We start from the raw sequence: 14,646 nt of genomic DNA, 5'->3' as shown, positions 1-14,646 counted from the left end.
GCATTGTGCTAAAAACTTACTTTATGCAAGTAGTTTAATGAAAGTGGAAATCAAGAAAGCCTATTATTCACTTCATTATTCTTATTATATCGGCTCAGAATGCATATTTTTCTCCCTCCTGCCTCAAATCAGAAATTATTTCATGATTAACAATATGAAGTGATTTCGAAAAAAAAAAAAGTGAGAAACAGAACAAATCCATTACAGACATCCTAAGTTTTAATTTGTAGCCCTTTCCCTAAAATAAAAAAAATCATTAAAAGGTGGTCTTTTAGCATCACATGGAAATAACTAATCGGCCGAGGTTTATAAGAACGCACTCCACTGATAAATTTTCAAATTCTCACTAAGTTTATTATCAAAAGAGGGTTATGTTCACACAGAGACACAAAGGTGCCATGCTAGACTTGAAGTTACATTACCAATAGAAGAGGCAGTCATGTGTACTGGAAACAGGACAGACAGAGCTGGATATAAACTAACACACAGTTGAACTAAACTAATTTTGGAGATAAAAAGACTGAAAAATTGAGAGAGTGTAGTAGGATCATGGTGGTTAGGTCACCAACAGCAAATTTGGATGATAGAGGGATCAAAGTCAAGTGAAAGGAAGCAATTTATTTCCTTCACTCATGCCACTGACAATATCGTGTGGTTTTAGAAGCATTATGTACTGTAACCCCCAGCCCCCCACCCCCTGAAACAAATGTTCAATATGCAATTAAAACAAATTCAACTCAATTAATACTCCTTGCTTTTTTAAAATGCAAACTTATTGTGCCAAAGCTATTTTTGCTTAAAAAAAAAGAAAAAAAAAAGAAAAAAAAATGAAATGCCACCTTGCACTACAAGAAAAGATCCCCCTTTTGCCACCCCTCGGTCATAATACAGCCTTTCATCTGGTTTCTCCTGCGCCACACACTCCTCTTCTCTCCACTCCCATGCATTCTGATCTAGACAAAATCTCGGCGGTGGTAGGCATCAGGGTCGCAGTATTTGGTCACAACCACTCTGTTGGCAAACTTCCTCCCCGTCAAGGCTTGCATTGCTTTCTGGGAGTCAAAAACTGTTGTGAACTCCACAAAGATCTGTAATGAGGAGAGAAACACAGGATGGCATTGGTACAGCGAGGTGTTTGTGTGTTTGAAGTATGTGCTGTGTGCGCGCGCACTACAGTTTCCCCTGCTAGAAGACTGATTTGTCTGGCTGTACTTTTCAGCCTTCTGTTTCCTGAAAAATAATTAGTTGCTTAACCTTTAACACAGAGCAAATAAAGAGAAAAAAAATATCGCTGGATGTGACAGCTGCCTGAAAAGTTGCGAAGGATTGAAGCTTTCATGACCTGAAATTGGAACCTTAAACTTCCTGTATCTATGCAGTATGTAGGTACTTCTTTCTCCCTGTGTGTGGGGTCAGAATATAGCCATATACACTGCAACCCGCTATAAACTCTTACGATGAACTTTCAGATATAACGAACCAAGTTCATGTCCCCCGCCTTTAATGACAGCGAGTCGGAGTCATCAAAAAAACATCACTGAGCCATGCGCTCCTCTTCTCCCCAGCAACGAACAATAAGTAGGCCTAATCAAGTCTGCAGTTACGTTAACAATGTTATCATAAAACAAAGGCTCACTTTGGTGTCAATCACTAACAATTATCGAGAACGACAATCACAGATTTAAAAAAAAAAAGGCCTTTATTTTATGAGCGAAAAGCAGTTTTACTTGAGTCTTTACTCCATAAGCACTGTCATGGCTACTCTCCATCTTTCAGAAAATGCAGGCGATAGATGGATGTAAAATCACTGTTTCATTTAAAAACACGCTGGCAGACAGCTCCAAATGAGTGATCAAAAATTAGTCAAGAAATAGGCAATAATCAAGCGAGGCACAGACATGATAAAGGGAAACAAAAGGCAAAACCCAAAACAGAGTCAGAAGCGGAATATCAACACAGTGCTACAAAAGGCTTGGCGCGATGAGACAAGGTACAGCGCATGCATTCACAAAGCCTGTGTGAGAGAGTCCTTAAAAGCGTGCGCTGTGATTACACTATAATCTGGAACAGGTGCATGGCAATTAGTCCTAATGGCGCTGCACGCGAGTAGCAGTTCGAAGTGTGCCACTGTGCGCAGACGTGACACCGAGGACAAACTTCATATCCTGGACTGTCTAAAGCGTGGTGAAAAAGCAACGAATTTGTCGAAAGAATATGGCATCCCGAAAAATTCAATTTCAACTTCTAAAGCAAAAGAGTACCAAGACTTCGTCCACAACTACAATCGACATAATGGGCTGAAAAAGATGACGCGGCAAGCAAACGACGGTGAGTGGGACTTATTTCCTTTACTTCAGAAACATGTAAGCGAATTAAGCTTAAATCTAAATTAAACACAGTTGGTCTTGTCTTACATAAGAATGAGTGTGACAAGTGGGTCCATTTCAGTATTACGAACTTTTCCATATAACAAACCATTTGGACATCACTCAAAGAGATCATTCTAACAGGGTTGCAGTGTATTTGTCAGACCTGATTTAGAGGTCTTGCTGAAAGATGCCTGTAAGCATGTTAGGAGTTACCTAGAGGGCAGTGTATTGCACCAGAATAAGAAAAATAGACGACTTTGAATGAAAAAGATCTCCATGAATAATGGATTGAAGATGGCAAGTGTGTAATTGCACAAAGGAAAAAAAACAACTAGTTATAAAACTCCCATTTTTGGAACATATTTCATATTAATCATCATGCAATACATTTATTTAAGTATTTCCATTTCATGAATGATTTTATCTAAAATTCTGTCACAAAGAGCCCTTTTCCAATGATGTGTGCTGGTGCCCAATCTAGAACCAGGCCAATACATTTCAACCAGAGAGAGAGAGAGACTGCTGCCAGTGCCAAAAATCTGCCATCAGCACAGCAAAACATGATTCACTCATCCCACTGACATCAGTGCCTATGGGAGGGACTACAGCAAGAAATTCGCCACCATTCTGATAAAACATAAGCGAGATCAGAAATTGGCAAACTTCAAATGCAACATGGAACAACTTGGGGAAATTTCCAAAAAGCAAGTCAAGCAGATGCATTTTGTTCACCATGATTCTGCCCTGCGCAAATGTTACCCCGGTAACATTTCAACGGAAATAATCCCAATTTCTGCGACTTAATGTATGATTCTCAAACCTGTCTAAACGTTCAGAGAAGACACCAAGGCAGAACTGGCTTGGTGGAAAAAAAGATGGATGATGCAACAGAACTGCTTTACATCACCTACAGCATGAAGAAGAAAAAAAAAAAAAAGAGAAAAAAGGAAAAGTGCATGATCCTGCAAGCTGATTAAACTGATCATTATGTGCGTATGACGCATAGCACAGGCAACACATCCAATGTGCTGTTAGGAGTTCTGCACACTGGCCCACCTTTACACACTGTTAGCACTGTTAACACTGCCATGTAAAGACATCTTAACGCAAACATATAAACTACATTATGTTGAAATGACGGAAAATCTGCCTCAGAAGGGGGGAGAAAAAAAGTTGTCAAACACTACGTTCACACTGCAACCTGAAACGACCCATATCCGATTTGTTGTGAAATCCGATTTTTTTTGTTAGGCCGTTCACATTACCATATGAGACTTGTATGCGATCTCCAATATGAACGGAAAACGACCCAAAAGTGTCCCGCATACGGAAATTAACACGTAATAAGCACATCTACGTAATACGTAAACAACAACAACAAAAAAAAGCGCACTCTTCAAGTTTGCAAGTAAAGCATGGAGATGAGGCGAGACCTGGCGATGTGGTTTTTGTGGCGGCGGCGGAACTCACACAATAATCTGATTAATGTGGGCAGCAGACTAATGAGACCGAAGGTGTCAAATTACTGGAAATTTCCAGAACAATCTTATAATCTTGTAATACAGGATGGTTTAAGTTATAAATCAGTTATAGAAACTGTTTTATTTAATCAGGCGAACAGATCAACATCCAGGTCCCTACCAAATCCACCATTAGCTTGATCAGTTCTATAAAAGTCTATTTAAATTCCGAAAACCGTACAAATGTTGTTTTCCACCAAAGAGGCGGGATTAGCCAACGCAGAAGTGACGTTTGTCTCTTGTTGATGACGTGTAGGTCGCATGAATGCAACCTGTCCGGTCAGACTGCAGTCGCATGTGAAAATAACGGATATGCATCGGAATTAGGACCACATATCCAAGCGGCCTGGGTCACGTGAAAAAAATTGGATCTGTGTCGTTCAGATTGTCAATAACAAATCGGATACAGGTCGCATATGGGCAAAAAAAAATCGGATATGGGTCGTTTCAGGGTGCAGTCTGAACGTAGTCTTAAATGAGACATCATGATGTGCAACACGGCTTTAAAGTTTACTCGACACTGGATTGACTAGTAATTCCAGCTAAAAATAGAAAAATAAAAATGCCACATGCACAATTTATGCTTAACTTGAACTTTTATATAAAGCACTATTCTGCTTCATGCTTAGATTTGTTTTAGTTACCATTTACATTCATGGAATCATAATTTAAAAAAAAAAAAAGCTTTCTGCTTTTCAAAATATTATATAGATGTAAAATTGAACAGGAATTATAAATGATCAAAATAAAGAAATTAAAAATCTATAATCATGAAGATGTTTGGCTGCAATTGAAAGACAAGCATAATCTTTTCCATACCTTTCCAGTTCCAGGGACCTCCAGGCCGTCGACAGGGCGAGGGATCTCGATGCTCTTGACCTGCCCATATTTGGAGCATTCGTCCCTGACGTCCTCGACAATCTCTTCATACTCCTCATCATCCAGAAGTTCCTCTGGAGCCACCATATTCATCAAGCACAGAACCTCAGTCGGAATTCCTCCCATCTGATTCATGGAGTTGTTCATCAGGCCTGGCACCTGCAGCGTCACCGGGGTCTCATTTATGCTCGTCTGTAATCCAAAGAAAGTTTGACCGGTGAGAAACAGACTCATGGATCCATCTGGGTTCTTGTACTCTTTAGCATTTAAACACATTAGGGAAAGATAGGAACAGAGGAGGGGGCGGCAGCAAAAGATTGGCATCAGGGCACAAGACAATGGCTGCGTCTGAATACACATACTTCCATACTTTTGGTATGCATAAAGCAGCATGTAGGGTGTAAATGTTCAGTACTCATTTAATAGTCGTCAAACAGTACCCAGGTAACCCGTTACATCCGTAGTATGCAAAATATACCACACCATGATATCCCACAACTCAGCTGGAGCCTCAGAATAACTGAACATTTCCCCCACGGAAAAATAGAAGATGGCTGTCCAAAGCAAGGCCGTTTATTCCAGCAACGTACACACGCATCAGGAATTGTTTAAACATTTATGCTTTTGAAGAATTTTTATACATTTAAAAAAAAAAAAAAAAAGACCATACATGCGTAATTTTCATGTCGGATGTGGATGTCTCACATCTATGAACATCCAGGTGAGAGGACAGGTAAGACAGTAGCGGTGTATGACTGAATTGTCCCCTTACTACTCCAGGGTTCTCCAGAAAATCTGAAGTAGCCAACTCCCCCCCCCCCCCCCCCAAAAAAAAATTGAGATTTACATGCCTTCTGGTGCACTCTCAACTAATAAACTACTAAAACGTGTATGAAATTTCCTTCCACATATATGCACGCTTGGCTTTCTCAGTTATGCTGTAGTGCGCTGCCTGGCTCTGTAACATTACATATGCTATGGTGTGGTGTAGTCACATGGTCTGGCCCAGCCAATCAGAGCGTGAGAATTGATCAACAAATATGACATGGCTTCCAGTCATGACTCGAATCGAAGACAATTTTGTGGTGAAATAATTGGATTTGCAGAAAATTATGGGTAGCAGAGACTATTTAAACCCCCCTGGATCGTGTAGCCGGCACAGACCGTCTGTGCAAGTGGAGAAAACCACCAGTCGCCAGTGCTTGTGGACATCTCTGTACTCGCTCACATAGTCATGGAACGTACCACAGTTAGGGCTGTGTTGTCGGTACTCAACCATCATGAGTACAAACAGTATTCGGATGCAGCTTTTTTTTTTTTGATCGCCTTCTGTGGCAGCGGGGGAGTGGCCAAGCAGCAGTCTGTGAATGGAGGGTGGGGTCAGGGAAGGTAAGTGGCCAAGTCATTACACCTGGTGTCAATTTGTGTGTGTGTGTTTTTGTTTGTTGCAGGGATGGAGAGAGCAGAGAAGAATCTCCCCCCTGACCAGAACACGTGTGTGTTGCGTATGTGACTGAGAAAAGCTGAAAAGCTAAGGAAAACAGCAAAATTTAAAAAAAAAAAAAAAAAAAAAAAAAAAAGTGTCTGTGTGAACACTAACCCTCGCCTGCCATGCTTCTGTGCCCCAACCACATCAGGGATTACTACAGTGGTGCTAAAACCCAGGACACAGAAGAGACCCACCCCATGGAGTCCTCCCCGTTCGAAGAGCTCATCCTTGCTCTTGCTACCGCCCAGCAGAACCAGCATCAAGTGCTGATCACCCTCCAGAAGGAGCAGCAGCAGCGCTTCGAAGCCTTGATGCTGGCCCAGCAGGAAGATCGCCAGGCGTTCCGGCACCTGCTCATGCCAGCTGGGCCATCGGCCACCGCTGCCGCCACCCTCACGAAGATGGGACCGCAGGACGATCCGGAAGCGTTCCTCGCTCTCTTTGAGCAAGCAGCCAAGGCGTGGGGGTGGCCGCTGGAGCAGCGCACGGCGCGCCTCCTCCTGCTCCTGACTGGCGAGGCGCAGCTCGCAGCAGCTCCCTGCTGACAGCCGGCTGGTCTATGCAGGCCTAAAGAAAGCCATCCTGCAGCGGCTCGGCCGCTCCCCGGAGCAACACCGTCAGTGCTTCTGGACACTGACACTGGAGGAGGTCGGCCGGCCGTTTGCATTCAGCCAGCAACTCCGGGACGCCTGCCAGCGGTGGCTGAGGGCGGAAGACCGTGACGCTGACGAGATCATCGATCTGGTAGCACTGGAGCAGTTTCTCGCTCAACTTCCGGAAGGAACAGCGGAATGGGTCCAGTGTCACCGCCCGGCGTCGCTGGAACAAGCCATCGAGCTGGCGGAGGACCATTTGGAGGTGGCTCTGACGGCAGGCAGACGAGGCATCTCCCCTCGCTTCTCTTCCCTCTCTCCTGTCTCTTGTCCCCCTCTCCACCCCGTTCCCCTGCCACGAAGGCGGTGGCTGGCTCCTCCCCAGCTGGCCCGCTGCACCCGTGGTGTCCTCCCATCTCCCTCTTCTGTGTCTGTGTTGTCTCCCCCTCAGGTGAGTGACACCCATAACACCAGTGCAGAGGGAAAGCCTGGGCCGGTGTGCTGGCGCGGCGGGGAATCGGAGCATCTCCAGAGTCAGAGCTCCGCAAGGGAGGTGGGTGCTGTCATCTGGATCCCCGACGCACCAGAAACAGTCCCCGATTGGGCCGGAACGTATCGCATACCGGTGAGTATTCAAGGGGATACATATCACGCTTTGGTGGATTCCGGTTGTAATCAGACCTCAATTCACCAACGCCTGGTGCAAGGTGAGGCATTGGGGGGAAGCACAAGCGGTGAAGGTGTTGTGTGTGCACGGGGATGTTCACCATTACCAGCTAGTGTCTGTCCATATTCTATTCCGGGGCCAAACACATAGAATAAAGGCGGCAGTTAGTTCTAGTCTTACCCACAGATCTTGGGAACTGATTGGCCGGGATTTAAAGAATTAATGGAGTATTTAACACGTAGTGGGTCCTGCCTTAGTAGGTCATGGGAAGATCCCGGTGTGGCATTGGCTGGAGAAGCTGTCGCAGAGCCGTCCACGCCGATACTGCATCAGAGTGAGGAGCAACCTGCTCCTCCTCCCTCTCTCGGGGAGTCCCTTGGGGAGTTCCTGTTAGAGCAGTCGCGGGACGAGACTCTGCGGCATGCGTTTGACCAAGTGAGAGTAATCGATGGTCAAACTCTTCAGCCGAGTGCGGCACTGACCTTCCCCTATTTTGCCATTATTAGAGATAGATTGTACCGAGTGATGTAGGACACTCAAACTAAGGAACAAGTAACCCAGTTGTTAATCCCAAAGAGCCGTAGGGAACTCGTATTCCATACGGCTCACTTTAATCCCATGGCTGGACACTTGGGGCAAGACAAAACACTAGCCTGAATAATGGCCCGGTTCTATTGGCCAGGGATTCGCGGGGATGTCCGTCGGTGGTGTGCAGCGTGCCGTGAATGCCAATTAGTCAATCCTGCGGCCACTCCAAAAGCGCCGTTGCGCCCTCTTCCTCCAATCGAGACCCCGTTTGAGCGAATTGGGATGGATCTCGTCGGGCCATTAGATCGGTCAGCACGGGGATAACGCTTTATTTTAGTTCTAGTGGACTATGCAACGCGATATCCGGAAGCAGTGCCTCTCTGGAATATCTCAGCACGCAGTATTGCAGAGGCACTCTTCCACTTTATCTCCCGGGTCAGGATTCCGAAAGAAATCCTGACAGACCAAGGCACCTCGTTTATGTCACGCACATTGCGCGAGCTATATGGGTTACTGGGGATTAAGTCTATCTGCACCAGTGTCTATCACCCACAAACGGATGGATTAGTTGAGCGATTTAACCAGACACTCAAACATAATCTGGAAATTCGTAAGTGAAGACGCGCGTAATTGGGATAAGTGGCTCGAGCCCATTATTCGCAGTACGAGAGGTCCCACAAGCCTCCACAGGGTTTTCTCCCTTTGAATTATTACATGGGCGTAAGCCGCGTGGCATTCTGGATATGCTGTGGGAAAATTGGGAGGAGGGACCTTCACCGAGTAAAAATGAAATCCAGTACGTTCTTGACCTGCGCGCAAAACTCCACACCCTCACGCACCTAACCCAGGAGAATTTATGGCAGGCACAAGAACGTCAAAGCCGGCTGTATGATGGGCACACACCTTAGAGAGTTCACGCCGGGAGACAAAGTACTCGTATTATTGCCCACATCGAGTTCTAAATTAGTCGCCAAGTGGCAAGGGCCCTTCAAGGTCACACGGCGAGTCGGGGATGTCGACTATGAGGTGAAGCGAACGGATAGGGGTGGGGCATTGCAAGTCTACCACCTCAACCTTTTAAAACGCTGGAATGAGGGGTTCCCCGTGGCGTTGGTAGTCCCAGAGAAGGCGGCGCTGGGGCCGGAGGTAAAAAAGTTAACATCTCGGACCACTCCGGTCCCTTGTGGAGACCACCTCTCGCCAACCCAACTCACGGAGGTAGCCAAGTTGCAGAAGGAATTTTCCGACCTGTTCTCACCCCTTCCGGGTCGTACCCACCTCATAGAACACCACATCGAAACGCCCCCAGGGGTGGTAGTGCGTAGCCACCCTTACCGCTTGCCCAAACAAAAGAAAAAGGTGGTTCGGGATGAACTCAAGGCCATGCTCAAAATGGGCATAATCGAGGAGTCCCACAGTGACTGGAGCAGCCCAGTGGTCCTGGTTCCCAAGACCGATGGGTCGGTCCGGTTCTGTGTGGACTATAGAAAGGTCAATGCAGTGTCTACATTTGACGCGTACCCAATGCCTTGCATTGATGAGTTGCTTGATCGGTTAGGCGCTGCTCGCTTTTATTCGACACTGGATCTAACCAAGGGATATTGGCAGATCCCCTTGACTCCTCTGTCCCATGAGAAAATGGCCTTTTCCACACCATTTGGCTTACACCAATTTGTCACGCTCCCTTTTGGGTTGTTTGGGGCACCCGCTACGTTCCAGCGGCTTATGGACAGGGTCCTCCACCCTCATGCTGCCTACGCGGCCGCCTATCTAGATGACATAATAATCTACAGTCATGATTGGCCGCGGCACTTGGAACACCTGAGGGCCATCCTCAGGTCGCTGAGGCGAGCTGGCCTCACAGCTAACCCGAAAGTGTGCGATTGGGCGGGTGGAAATACGGTTTCTGGGGTTCCACTTGGGTCATGGGCAGGTGCGTCCCCAAATTAACAAGACTGCAGCGATTGCTGCCTGCCTGAGGCCCAAGACCAAAAAGGAGGTGAGGCGGTTCTTGGGGCTGGCTGGCTATTATCGTAGGTTTCTACCTAACTATTCGGACGTCACCAGCCCACTAACCGACCTCACTAAAAAGGGGGCTCCAGATCTGGTCCAGTGGACGGAGCAATGCCAACAGGCCTTCTCTGAGGTAAAAGCTGCACTATGTGAGGGGCCACTTTTACACTCCCCTGACTTCTCTCTCCCCTTTATTTTGCAGACTGATGCATCGGACAGGGGGCTGGGGGCCGTTTTGTCCCAGGAGGTGGAGGGTGAGGAGCACCCGGTGCTGTACATCAGCCGAAAGCTGTCGATACGTGAAAGCAAGTACAGGACAACTGAAAAGGAGTGTCTCGCCATCAAGTGGGCGGTCCTCGCCCTCCGATACTACCTGCTGGGGCGCCCTTTCACACTCTGATCGGACCATGTGCCCCTCCAGTGGCTCCACCACATGAAGGATGCCAATGCGTGGATCACCCGTTGGTATCTCGCTCTCCAGCCATTTAAGTTTGAGGTGATCCACAGGCCAGGGGCACAGATGGTGGTGGCGGACTTCCTGTCCCGTTTGGGGGGGGGGGGGGGGGGGGGGGGGGGACAGCTCCCCGGCCTGAGTCGGGCGGTGGGGGTATGTGGCAGCGGAGGCGTGGCCAAGCAGCAGTCTGTGAATGGAGGGCGGGGTCGGGGAAGGTAAGTGGCTAAGTCATTACACCTGGTGTCAATTAGTGTGTGTGTTTTTGTTTGTTTGTTGCAGGGATGGAGTATAAAGGGAGGGGGAGAGCAGAGAAGAATCTCCCCCCTGACCAGAACACGTGTGTGTGACTGAGAAAAGCTAAGGAAAACAGCAAAATAAAGTGTCTGCGTGAACACCAACTCTCGCCTGCCGTGCTTCTGTGCCCCACCTGCATCAGGGATTACTACACCTTCTTACCAGAGTTGCGTTCTTGGCTCCTACACTCGCTCTCTGGACCAGGAGCTTCTTATCCCCTAACTGCATCCCATTTAGTCCTGCAATAGCCTGAAGTTCACACACAAAATGAACACAATGAAACATGTTGATTTGGATGACGAGTGTTGAGTATCCTCCAACGCAGATGCTTCAACCCACCTGATCATTAAGATTGACATCAACATACTCGCAGAAGGCATAGCCTTTGGAGAGCCCTGTGGCACTGTCCTTCACTAGGTTGAATGCCTTTAAAGGCCCAAAGGACGTCAACAACTCTTTTACCTAAAATATAAAACAGGTGGCAGAGGCGGTGGTGAAGTCCTTGCTTTGTTCCAAGTGATGTGTATGTTTCAAAGAGCCAATGAAGATTAGAGAAAATGCCTGTTAGAAGCAGTGAATGTGAATAAAAAAAGGAAAAAAAAAAAAAAAAAAGAAGAGTCAAGATTTAGTCTTCATTACCAAGAGGAACGGATACATCAAATGGACAAAGATTCTTCAAATGGATAAAAAAATAAAAGCATACTCTGTTCAGTCAGATCAGCTGAACATTATCTTTTGCATTCGTGTCATTTTGATGAAGTACAAACAGACCTGGTCATCACTGAGATAGTTGGGCAGGCCTCCAATAAAAAGCTTATGAGCAGAGTCAGGGACTACAGTGGACACCACTCCTGAAAAACAGCATTTTTATATTCACACATATCCAAGCCAAAGGAATTATCCAAACCTTCGAGTAAGCAGAACAATTCATCCAAACAAAAATCTACTCTGAAAATAAATCTTGTTATAAATTCATGAAGTATATGCATTGTGTAAAGCGTGAAAATTCCATAGCTCTGTCAGTACGATACCATGATGTTAAAGTCAAAAGACATATGCTGCGATAGTCTAGTAAACCCACCTGGCACGTACACACTGGGATTCTCGCTCATGCCCGGCAAGGGCTGGTAATCATGTGGCCGGCGGATCTTCAGACTCTGGCCTTGGAATATGATGCCATCAAACGCCATTGCCTGTGTGGTCTCATCCACTGAGCGCAACTAAAGTAGAGAGTGAGAAATTAATTGTACTTTTAAAAGGCAGTTATTCACAAGATTTCCTGGTACATTTTCAGGACCTTATCCCACACTTGCTTTGATAGGTCCTTGCAAACAGCAGGATCTTGGACTGTAGTCCAATGGTGCTTTCACATCTGTGGTCTGTTTGAATTAAACCCCGGTGCATTTCTCCACCTCAGGGCTATTTGCTTGGGCAGGAGACAATAAAGCAATCGCACTCCGGTGTGGACAAAAGTGAGGCACTGTTCACACCTGGCATAAATACGTCATTACGTCATGGGTGAAAGAATCTGTGTGGGAAATAAAACCAGACCGGCAGACATTTACCGGTCATTTTCGCACTTGTCCATCTGTATTTTAAAAGCATCGGACCGGCTGGCCAATTTAACCCCCCCCCGCAAAGATATGGGTCTAATCTACCAGGGCTGAATGATATGGACAAAATTTCATATCTCGATATTCATACCAGATATCTTGATTTTGATACGATATGACTACGGGTTTGGGGAAAACCAAGCATTTTTCAGAAAAAAAAAATACAAAAAAAAAAATGTGGAAAGTGCAGTTTTATTTTTAAGAACTCACTGCCAGTCATAAACATTAACAAATTATGAATAAATTACAAATCAAACATTTTACTGGAGCTCTGCTTTAACAATAAATAAATGCAGCAGCTGGTGGAACATTGAAAGTGCACTGAAGTGCAACATCTTATATTCTTCAAAAGATCACATAACTGTATGCAGAAAATGCATTTATATGCATTATAACTCATTATAGAGTTTCGGAATGGCCACTTGATTAAAATGTGTTCGGGATGGTATTTTATAACGCTTGTCCAGCGTCCGAACCATTTTTTAAAGCCCTCTTTCGAGACTGTGTACACAGGTACCATGTCTTTTGCAATGTGGTATGTTATAGTGTCTGTAATTTCTTTATGTCTGGTGGACATCGACTTGTATGGTGTAACGCTACTGAACGCATCAGCAATCAAACTTTGCTTTGGCTTATTTTGGGATGACTGAGAAGTCCCCGGTGTTTCTCTCATTGTCATACACTCTTCGTGCAGCACGCGATAGTGTTTCAGGTGGTGAAACATGTTTGTTGTGCTACCTTGCTTCATCGCAATTTTTGCTAAGCACGACCTGCACAACACCTCACTCTGGTTAACATCGTCCTTTTTGAATCCAAAATACCTCCAAATAATGGAGGATGATTTGTGTTTTGGCACCAAGTCAGATTCTGCACCGCCACCGGCCGCATTATCTTCTGCACTCATTTTCTTTCTCTCTTTTTAATATTTCCCCGCTGTGTGTGTAGTGTGCGCGCGCGCACGTCGGTCTCCGTCTCCCTCACTCCTGCCCTCATATGTTTGTCATTGGTTGGCTTCAGCTGTCGATCCACAGCAAGCATGAAATAATGTTTGTGGTTGGCTGGCCTTAGCGGTGCACTCAAGGGCAATCGTAAAAATGATGTTTGTTGTGACTGCCAGAGCTGTACATGCAGGGCGAGCGCAGGGAGGGGATATCTATATCGTCTATATCGTTGCTTTTTCGATATTAATATCTTGAATGTTCATATCTAGATATAGATATGATAACGATATATCGTTCAGCCCTATAATCTACTTGTGATTTTCTTCCAAATGTTACACTGGGCGAATACGTTATGTCGTAACACGGCCTGTGAAACAGGGGCCCTGCAGGCCCGACTTTATAAATTCATAACTCTGCCACCCAAAGTCCCAGCCCCGCCAAACTTTACAGACATCCCTCTCCCTGAGACCTTTCAAACGAGCCCAGGCGTGGTCCGATCCAACGGCAGTAGTGAGCACAGCTCGCAGAAAACTTTAGCACAAGCCCTGGCTCCAGCCACTTGTGCATGCAGGGATTTAAATAAAAAAAAAAAATCAAAATCAATCACAACTGCCACTGAAAGTCCTTGCCCCATCAAAATTCACAGGCACCTCCCTCTCCCCGAGTGGCACACTAAATGAAAAACAATAATAAACCAATAGTTTTTATTGCACGATGTACTTGAACTAGTGTTTTAGGGTTGACAGTATCTGATTGATCCAGTCAGTTGATTAAGAGTTCAGTTTACATGAAACTTTGCAGTACAGTAAAGTTCAGTGCCAAACTGCCAATCAATGGTTATGCACATTTTTTCCCCATTCATAATAACAGTCATATGCTTTTTGCAGGATGTAGATTTGAGAGTTTTTATTTTCTTTTATTTTCTAGTCCAGCCGATTTTAGTCTGAATGCCAAATGATATGACCATATCTAGTTTGGAGTCATTTTAAAAGTCATTTTGTTAAAGTTACTTGGAATCTCGGACTCAAAATTTTAACTCTATGAACTAAGAATTGTTGTATTGCTAATTACTCAATGTCTTATAGACTGATTATAAAAACAGTATAAAAAAATGGTCATTGTTGACAAATGTTTCATGAGTTATTCTAGTACCTACATATATGAGTACCAGTAAGCTGTAACCAACTGGAACATCCTTGCTCCCCCCCATACTTTTTTCTGGACATGGAACTGAAAGTGTGCTACTGTTTTCTTGGGTAGAACTTTAAACATGTTTTTCTTGAATC

General features: G+C 45.4%; 1 protein-coding gene across 3 annotated transcripts in view; it reads right to left on the bottom strand.

The window, feature by feature from the left end:
• Window positions 1-332: 332 nt before the first annotated feature.
• Window positions 333-14,646, bottom strand: part of u2af2b (U2 small nuclear RNA auxiliary factor 2b) — a 40,940-nt gene continuing 26,626 nt past the window's right edge. For 2 of the 3 annotated variants that reach the window (XM_060904853.1, XM_060904852.1), the window contains 6 exons: window positions 11,888-12,026; window positions 11,578-11,657; window positions 11,146-11,268; window positions 10,969-11,055; window positions 4,709-4,960; window positions 333-1,088 (listed from right to left, as the gene is read on the bottom strand). In XM_060904853.1, the coding sequence (XP_060760836.1) occupies window positions 954-1,088; window positions 4,709-4,960; window positions 10,969-11,055; window positions 11,146-11,268; window positions 11,578-11,657; window positions 11,888-12,026 (816 nt within the window). In that variant the 3' untranslated portion in view covers window positions 333-953. The remainder of the gene's footprint in view (window positions 1,089-4,708; window positions 4,961-10,968; window positions 11,056-11,145; window positions 11,269-11,577; window positions 11,658-11,887; window positions 12,027-14,646) is intronic. The other variant, XM_060904854.1, reaches the window with a different exon arrangement.

The sequence above is a fragment of the Neoarius graeffei genome, chromosome 22 (assembly GCF_027579695.1).
Source record: "Neoarius graeffei isolate fNeoGra1 chromosome 22, fNeoGra1.pri, whole genome shotgun sequence".
NCBI classification, from domain to species: Eukaryota; Metazoa; Chordata; class Actinopteri; order Siluriformes; family Ariidae; genus Neoarius; species Neoarius graeffei.
This window is presented reverse-complemented; position numbering and strand designations above follow the sequence as displayed.